The 9,510-nt window shown below is 49.7% G+C and overlaps 1 protein-coding gene and 1 non-coding gene across 2 annotated transcripts in view; both read left to right on the plus strand.

Moving 5' to 3' along the window:
* LOC129694367 (anion exchange protein 3-like) overlaps positions 1–9,510 on the plus strand; it is a gene marked incomplete at both ends in the record, with an annotated part of 80,301 nt that overhangs the window by 25,100 nt on the left and 45,691 nt on the right. Inside the window, 1 exon segment of the mRNA XM_055631069.1 lies at positions 7,613–7,749. Coding sequence (XP_055487044.1) covers positions 7,613–7,749 — 137 coding nt within the window.
* trnac-gca (transfer RNA cysteine (anticodon GCA)) lies at positions 5,406–5,478 on the plus strand. The gene has a single exon. It is a non-coding gene; the product is annotated as a tRNA-Cys (tRNA).

Consider the following 9,510-nt stretch of genomic DNA (forward strand, 5'->3'; position numbering starts at 1 on the left):
AAAAATAGCAGCAACCTAGATTAAGCCTCGACCACCGGGGACATTTTTGACCATTAGGGAGAGTGACCTCATGGAAACCTTGGGTGGCGTGGGCAAGGTCACCAGATGTCGCCGTTTAGATCTCCTAAGTGGGACAGGGGCTTTATAGCACTAGAGACCCGGGTCCAATCCTGCCCTCGGCTGCTGTCAGTACGGAGTTTGCACGTTCTCCCTACGGTCATGTGGGGTTCCTCCGGGTGCTCCGGTTTCCTCCCACATTCCCAAATCGTACAGGTTTTCAGGGAGATTGGCTTCTGTAAATTGTCCCTGGTTTGTGGGATGGAACTAGTAGACGGTAGACAAAAATGGTGGAGAAACTCAGCGGGTGAGGCAGCGTCTATGGAGCGAAGGAATAGGTGACATTTCGGGTCGAGACCGTTCTTCAGACTGATGGGGGGGGGGGGAGAAGAAAGGAAGAGTGGGCTGTGGGAGAGCTGGGAAGGGGAGGGGAAAGAGGGAGAAAGCAGGGACTACCTGAAATTTTAGAAGTCAATGTTCATACCTGACTTGACCTCCAATTTCAGGTAGTCCCTGCTTTCTCCCTCCTTCCCCTCCCCTACCCAGCTCTCCCGCAGCCCACTGTCTCCGCCTCTTCCTTTCTTCTTCACCCCCACGTCAGTCTGAAGAAGGGTCTCGACCCGAAACGTCACCTATTCCTTCCCTCCACAGATGCTGCCTCACCCACTGAGTTTCTCCAGCGTTTTTGTCTACCTTCGATTAGTCCAGCATCTGCAGTTCCTTATTAAACATCAGTGTGAGCGGTGATCGGTCTTGGCAAGGCACTTGGACAGGTCCGTTGATAGCAATGGTTTAGAGAGATATGAGATATATATGGGCCAGATGTAGATAGATGGGACTTGCTTAGGTGGGGATTCTTGGTCGGCATGGACATAGAAACATAGAAACATAGAAAATAGGTGCAGGAGTAGAGGCCATTCGGCCCTTCGAGCCTGCACCGCCATTCAATGTGATCATGGCTGATCATCCAACTCAGTATCCTGTACCTGCCTTCTCTCCATACCCCCTGATCCCTTTAGCCACAAGGGCCACATCTAACTACTTCTTAAATATAGCCAATGAACTGTGGCCTCAACTACCTTCTGTGGCAGAGAATTCCACAGATTCACCACTCTCTGTGTAAAAAATGATTTTCTCATCTCGGTCCTAAAAGATTTCCCCCTTATCCTTAAACTGTGTGACCCCTTGTTCTGGACTTCCCCAACATCGGGAACAATCCTCCTGCATCTAGCCTGTCCAACCCCTTAAGAATTTTGTAAGTTTCTATAAGATCCCCCCCTCAATCTTCTAAATTCTAGTGAGTACAAGCCAAGTCTATCCAGTCTTTCTTCATATGAAAGTCCTGCCATCCCAGGAATCAGTCTGGTGAACCTTCTCTTTACTCCCTCTATGGCAAGAATGTCTTTCCTCAGATTAGGAGACCAAAACTGTACGCAATACTCCAGGTGTGGTCTCACCAAGACCCTGTACAACTGCAGTAGAACCTCCCTGCTCCTAGACTCAAATCCTTTTGCTATGAATGCTAACATACCATTCGCTTTCTTTGTGATCATGGTTTCACAGTGATCATGGCTGATCGTCCCCTATCAATAACCTGTGCCTGCCTTCTCCCCATATCCCTTGACTCCACTAGCCCCTAGTCCACCAGCAGAGAAACAGTGGTTGCCCCTGGTGACACAATGTCCCATTATGACTTCAGACGAGTTGATGACTACTTGAGGGGACATTGGGTCAAGTGTGTGTGTGTGTGTGTGTGTGTTAGGCCCGGCAGCCATCTTACATTCGCTCACCAAACAACCATGAGGTCAAGAGAGCTTCAGCGGTAGAAGGTCTTCAGCGGCATGTCTACCCCCCTGACTCCCGTCTCCCACAGCAGGCCGTCTCGGCCAACCAGTCGCACAAAGTTACCCTGGTGACTTTGGCGGGCAGTCGGAACAGCCGCATCTGAGAGGGGTCGGAAGGAAACCCCCACCGCACACACGCTCTAGGTTGGATTGTCGCTGGCGCAGCGCCGCGCCGAGCGAGAGGGAGAACGGAGAGATCTTCTGCCCCGTGTACACACACACACCCCCCAGAACCAACGCTTACCCCCAGGAGGAGGAAGCCCAGGGTGGTCAAGGCCAGCTCGTGGAGGGATCCTGCCATGCATTCCCGGCCGCTCCGTTGGGTCTGTAGGACAACTATGATGGGAAGGCAGACCCTTTCTTTGCGTGCGAGAGAGGCGTGTTCAGTAACTGACTGAGAACCGCTACACACACCCCTTGAATTTCCGCAGGACGTTCACCAGGATCAGGAGATACCTGCAAGATTCCTGGGCAATCTCGTTTGACGTACGGATTGGCGTAGGTTTAATGTTTCAGTTCATTGATATGCAGTGAAATTCAGTTTTTGCAATTCTTACAATTCTCTGCCTCAGAGGGTGGTGGAGGCCAGTTCTCTGGATGCTTTCAAGAGAGAGCTAGATAGAAACATAGAAACATAGAAATTAGGTGCAGGAGTAGGCCATTCGGCCCTTCGAGCCTGCACCGCCATTCAATATGATCATGGCTGATCATCCAACTCAAGGGCTCTTAAAATAGCGGAATCAGGGGGTATGGGGAGAAGGCAGGAACGGGGTACTGATTGGGGATGATCAGCCATGATCACATTGCATGGCGGTGCTGGGCTCGAAGGGCTGAATGGCCTCCTCCTGCACCTATTGTCTATTGTTACTATCATGCAGTGAAATTCTGATTTTGCATGCAATTCAGGAAAAGCTTTTTACCATACGTAAAGACAATCATACCTAAGTACAAGAGTGTAACCTGTCCCAAAGAGGTCCTTCTGCAGTTGTACAGGGCCCTAGTGAGACCACACCTGGAGTATTGTGTGCAGTTTTGGTCCCCTAATTTGAGGAAGGACATTCTTGCTATTGAGGGAGCCCAGCGTAGGTTTACAAGGTTAATTCCCGGGATGGCGGGACTCTTGAATTAGCTCATTTACAACGGAGACGAGGAAACATTTTTTCTCACAGAGAGTGGTGAGTCTGTGGAATTCTCTGTCTCCGGGGGCGGTGGAGGCAGGTTCTCTGGATGCTTTCAAGAGAGAGCTAGATAGGGCTCTTAAAGATAGCGGAGTCAGGGGATATGGGAGAAGGCAGGAACGGGGTACTGATTGTGGATGATCAGCCATGATCACATTGAATGGCGGTGCTGGCTCGAAGGGCCGAATGGCCTACTCCTGCACCTATTGTCTATTGTCTATTGATGATGAACCCATTGGCTCCCACAGCTATCTGGACAACACTTCTTCCCACCCTGCTTCCTGCAAAGTCTCTTTCCCCTACTGCCAATTCCACCGCGTTTGTGCCCAAGATGAAATGTTCCACACCAGGAAATCTCCGACATCTCATTCTTTAGGGAACGGGGATTCCCCCATTTCCATGTAGATGAGGCCCTCACGAGAGTCTCCTCTACAGTTCGGCACTTGCTCCCCCTTGCCCCCGTTGGGCCCTTCTGGACTCCCCCAACATCGGGAAAATATTTCCTGCCTCTAGCGTGTCCAATCCCTTAATAATCCTATATTGTTTCAATAAGATTCCCTCTCATCCTTCTAAATTCTAGAATATACAAGCCCAGCCGCTCCATTCTCTCAGCATATGACAGTCCCGCCATCCTGGGAATTAACCTGGTGAACCTACGCTGGGCTCCCTCAATAGCAAGAATGTCCTTCCTCAAATTAGGGGACCAAAACTGCACACAATACTCCAGGTGTGGTCTCACTAGGGCCCTGTACAACCTCACTAGGGCTCTGGCATGGATGACTAGTGACTCGCGGATGGCCAGCTTGGCCAGGCCTAGGAGCAACCCAACCATGGCATTCTCGTCCCTGCCCACTCCCTAGATCCCGTCGTCACCAGTCCTCCAGTCACTGCCAGCACCTAGAACCCTAGGTGGAGTGGCAGTGGCTGCTCTCCAGACCCTATAAATTGCCCTTGGTGTGCAGGGAGTGGATGGGGAAAGTGGGATAAACATGGGCCTGGCGTGAATGGGTGATCGAGGGTCGGCATGGCCTCTAGTGGGCTGAAGGACCTTGTTTCCAAGCTGTATCTCTAAACCAAACTCAACTAAACTAAAACTAAAGCCCCCGTCCCACTGTACGAGTTCATTCAAGAGTTTAAAAAAAAGTCAAACATCGTGGTAAGCACGGAGAATGTACGTAGCGGGTACGTCGGAGCTCGGGGGCGTCTCTTAGCGGCTCGTAACGCTAACGGCAGGCACTCGGGGAAACACACTAAGCTCGGGAAGACTGGTGAAGATTTTTCACCGTGTTGAAAAACGTCCACGAGATCCCCGAGTACCGAAGAGCGGCCGTTACCCGTAAATCTCCCTGTTTGAATCAGGCGGGGGGAAACTCGGGAGAATTAGCTCTTGGATGAACTTGTAAACATAGAAACATAGAAACATAGAAATTAGGTGCAGGAGTAGGCCATTCGGCCCTTCGAGCCTGCACCGCCATTCAATATGATCATGGCTGATCATCCAACTCAGTATCCCGTACCTGCCTTCTCTCCATACCCCCTGATCCCCTTAGCCACATCTAACTCCCTCTTAAATATAGCCAATGAACTGGCCTCAACTACCCTCTGTGGCAGAGAGTTCCAGAGATTCACCACTCTCTGCGTGAAAAAAGTTCTTCTCATCTCGGTTTTAAAGGATTTCCCCTTTATCCTTAAGCTGTGACCCCTTGTCCTGGACTTCCCTAACATCGGGAACAATCTTCCTGCATCTAGCCAGTCCAACCCCTTAAGAATTTTGTAAGTTTCTATAAGATCCCCTCTCAATCTTCTAAATTCTAGAGAGTATAAACCAAGTCTATCCAGTCTTTCTTCATAAGACAGTCCTGGCATCCCAGGAATCAGTCTGGTGAACCGTCTCTGCACTCCCTCTATGGCAATAATGTCCTTCCTCAGATTTGGAGAAAGTGGGACAGGGCTATCGTACAGTGGGACAGGGCTATCATAATTCTTCCCTGTGCCCTGGGCAATATCTGATTTCACAATCTATGGAAATGGCATCAGTTTGTTGTTGTCACGTACGTTACAATGGAAAATAGTGTTTAGCATACTCTACGGGCAAATTATTCCAGAGGTTCGAGTGGAGTTGCTGCCTTGCAGCGTTTACAGCGCCAGAGACCAGGGTGGCCCACGGGCGCGCTGTCTCTGCCGATGTTAGTAACCTTCTCCTTGTGGCCCGCGTGGGTTTTCTCCGGGCGCTCCGGTTTCCGCCCACACTCCAAAGACGTACAGGTTTGAATGGTTACATGGCTTGGTGTAAAATGTTTTTTTTCAACTATTGTCCCCCAATGTGGGGGTGTATAGCTCAGTGGTAGAGTATTTGACTGCAGATCAGGAGGTCCCTAGTTCAAATCCAGGTTGCTCCTCAAATTACCTCATTGCATTGGTGAGGCCAATTCTGGAGTATGGTGTACAATTTTGGTCGCCTAATTATAGGAAGGATGTCAACAAAATAGAGAGAGTACAGAGGAGATTTACTAGAATGTTGCCTGGGTTTCAGCAACTAAGTTACAGAGAAAGGTTGAACAAGTTAGGGCTTTATTCTTTGGAGCGCAGAAGGTTAAGGGGGGACTTGATAGAGGTTTTTAAAATGATGAGAGGGATAGACAGAGTTGACGTGGAAAAGCTTTTCCCACTGAAAGTAGGGAAGATTCAAACAAGGGGGCATGACATGAGAATTAAGGGACAAAAGTTTAGGGGTAACATGAGGGGGAACTTCTTTACTCAGAGAGTGGTGGCTGTGTGTGGAATGAGCTTCCAGTGAAGGTGGTGGAGGCAGGTTCGTTTTTATCATTTAAAAATAAATTGGATAGTTATATGGACGGGAAGGGAATGGAAGGTTATGGTCTGAGCGCAGGGATATGGGACTAGGGGAGATTATGTGTTCGGCACGGACTAGAAGGGTCGAGATGGCCTGTTTCCGTGCTGTAATTGTTATATGGTTATATGGTTAATGTGCGAGGGAGGTGGCTGGTCGGTGCGGACCCGGTGTCTCTGCACTGTATCTCTAAGCTAAACTTTGTTCCTTTGCCCGTGTGCCAGAGGAAGAGGCTCGCTGTTGGCTTCCGTCGTGGTCCGACATGTTGACAGAGTTGTCGCCCGAGGGCATCGCGTTGTCACTTCCAGGGATCACCACAAGGGGGCTTCTGTCACGATCCCCTCCCTACTGCGCGCGTGTACGTGTGTGTGTGTGTAGGGTGGCATTTGCGTATGGGGATCGCTGGTCGGCATGGGCCCCGTATCCATGGGCCTGCGTCCCCGCTGTGTCTCCGAACTAAACTGGTGTCGACCCGAAACAATAGACAATAGACGCAGGAGTAGAGGCCATTCGGCCCTTCCGAGCCAGCACCGCCATTCAGATTCAGATTCAGATTCAATTTTAATTGTCATTGTCAGTGTACAGTACAGAGACAACGAAATGCATTCAATGTGATCATGGCTGATCATCCCCAATCAGTACCCCGTTCCTGCCTTCTCCCCATATCCCCTGACTCCACCATCTTTAAGAGCCCTATCTAGCTCTCTCTTGGAAGCATCCAGAGAACCGGCCTCCACCGCCTTCTGTGAGGCAGAGAATTCCACAGACTCACAACTCTCTGTGAGAAAAAGTGTTTCCTCGTCTACGTTCTAAATGGCTTACCCCTTATTCTTAAACTATGTGTGTGGCCCCTGGTTCTGGACTCCCCCAACATCGGGAACATGTTTCCTGCCTCCAGGGTGTCCAAACTCTTAACAATCTTATATGTTTCAATGAGATGCCCTCTTATCCTTCTAAACTACAGAGTATACAAGCCCAGCCTCTCCATTCTCTCAGCATATGACAGTCATATAACAGAAACATAGAAAACATAGAGCGGACCTCTGAGATCAAGTGCCAACTCAAGTTTACATAGAAACATAGAAACATAGAAAATAGGTGCAGGAGTAGAGGCCATTCGGCCCTTCAAGCCTACACCGCCATTCAATATGATCATGGCTGATCATCCAACTCAGTATCCTGTACCTGCCTTCTCTCCATACCCCCTGATCCCTTTAGCTACAAGGGCCACATCTAACTCCCTCTTAAATATAGCCAATGAACTGTGGCCTCAAATACCTTCTGTGGCAGAGAATTCCAGAGATTCACCACTCTCTGTGTGAAAAATGTTTTCCTCATCTCGGTCCTAAAAGTTGGCCGGCCATCCTGGGAATTAACCTGGTAAACCTACGCTGGGCTCCCTCAATAGCAAGATTGTCCTTCCTCAAATTACGGGGACCAAAACTGCACACAATACTCCGGGTGTGGTCTCACTAGAGCCCTGTACAACTGCAGAATTGCTCCTATACTCAACTCCTCTTGTTATGAAGGCCAACATGCCATTGGCTTCCTTGGTGCTATAGATGGTTCCGTTGCCTTGTGTGGAGTGGTGGACATGGTTTTGGAGGGTCCGTTTGCACGTTGGATGACTCTCCCGTTCTATGATAAGTATCTGACCGTCTCTTCTTCTTCTTCATCCGCAGGCCACCGGTTTGAGGACCACCCCGGGGTCCGGAGGCATCTGGTCAAGAAACCATCCAAGGGCCAAATGAGTAAAAACACCAGCAAAATGCATCAGACCGGCCCAAGGAAGAGCAAGCTCGACAGGAAGCCTCACGAGGTACTGAGCGCCAACATCCACCTCCTCCCCAAAGTCATAGAGTCATCGAGTGTGGATACCTTCAGCCCAATTTTCCACACCGGCCAACATGTCCCAGCTACACTCGTCCCACCTGCCTGCGCTTGGACCATATCCCTCCAAACCTGTCCTATCCATGTACCTGTCTAAAAGTCGGGGTAGTCCCAGCCTCAACTACCTGCTCCGGCAGCTCGTTCCATACTGGGATGTCAGGACTGTCTTATGAAGAAAGACTGGATAGACTTGGTTTATACTCTCTAGAATTTAGAAGATTGAGAGGGGATCTTATAGAAACTTACAAAATTCTTAAGGGGTTGGACAGGCTAGATGCAGGAAGATTGTTCCCGATGTTAGGGAAGTCCAGGACAAGGGGTCACAGCTTAAGGATAAAGGGGAAATCCTTTAAAACCGAGATGAGAAGAACTTTTTTCACACAGAGAGTGGTGAATCTCTGGAACTCTCTGCCACAGAGGGTAGTTGAGGCCAGTTCATTGGCTATATTTAAGAGGGAGTTAGATGTGGCCCTTGTGGCTAAGGGGATCAGGGGGTATGGAGAGAAGGCAGGTACGGGATACTGAGTTGGATGATCAGCCATGATCATATTGAATGGCGGTGCAGGCTCGAAGGGCCGAATGGCCTCTATTCCTGCACCTAATTTCTATGTTTCTATACACCCACCGCCCTTTGTGTGAAAACGTTACCCCTCAGATTCGTATTAAATCTTTTCCCCTTCACCTTGAACCTGTGTCCTCTGGTCCTCGATTCCCCTACTTTGGGCAAGAGACTCTGTGCATCTAAGTGTTAGGAGTGTATTACGTCCTTAGGCACTGGGAGCAGAATTAGGCCATTCGGCCCCTCAAGTCTACTCAGCCATATAATTATGGCTTATCTATCTTTCCCTCTCAACCCCTTTCTCCTGCCCTCTCCCCTGACACGAGTACTGATCAAAAATCTGTCAATTGCCCCCTTAAAAATATCCACTGACTTGGCCTCCGCAGCTGTCTGTGGCAATGAATCCCACAGATTCACCACCCTCTGACTAAAGAAGTCACGACCTGTTTCTCATTTACATCAGGCTTCCATGACCTTGGGGCTTTCCTATTTATTCCACATAAATAACGCTGCCTCCAAGATAGACACAGAGTGCTGGAGTAACTCAGCGGGTGCAGCAGCATCTATGGAGAACATGGATAGGTGACGTTTCACAGAGTGCTGGAGTAACTCAGCGGGTCAGGCAGCATCTGTGGAGAACATGGATAGGTGACGTTTCACAGAGTGCTGGAGTAACTCAGCGGGTCAGGCAGCATCTGTGGAGAACGTGGATCGGTGATGCGTTGGTTGGTTTGGGCCCTGAATGTTCCCAACCAGAAACGTCACTCATCCATGTCCTCCAGAGATGTTGCCTGGCCCGCCGAGTTACTCCAGTATTTTGTGCTTATCTTCGCTATAAACCAGCATCACACTTTTTCTCACAGAGAGTGGTGAGTCTGTGGAATTCTCTGCCTCAGAGGGCGGTGGAGGCCGGTTCTCTGGATGCTTTCAAGAGAGAGCTAGATAGGGCTCTTAAAGATAGCGGAGTCAGGGGATATGGGGAGAAGGCAGGAACGGGGTACTGATTGGGGATGATCAGCCGTGATCACATTGAATGGCGGTGCTGGCTCGAAGGGCCGAATGGCCTCTACTCCTGCGCCTATTGTCTATTGTCTAGTGCATGTAGTTCTGATCACCACATTACAGGAAGGA

The sequence above is a fragment of the Leucoraja erinacea genome, unplaced genomic scaffold (assembly GCF_028641065.1).
Source record: "Leucoraja erinacea ecotype New England unplaced genomic scaffold, Leri_hhj_1 Leri_638S, whole genome shotgun sequence".
In the NCBI taxonomy this organism is placed as follows: domain Eukaryota; kingdom Metazoa; phylum Chordata; class Chondrichthyes; order Rajiformes; family Rajidae; genus Leucoraja; species Leucoraja erinaceus.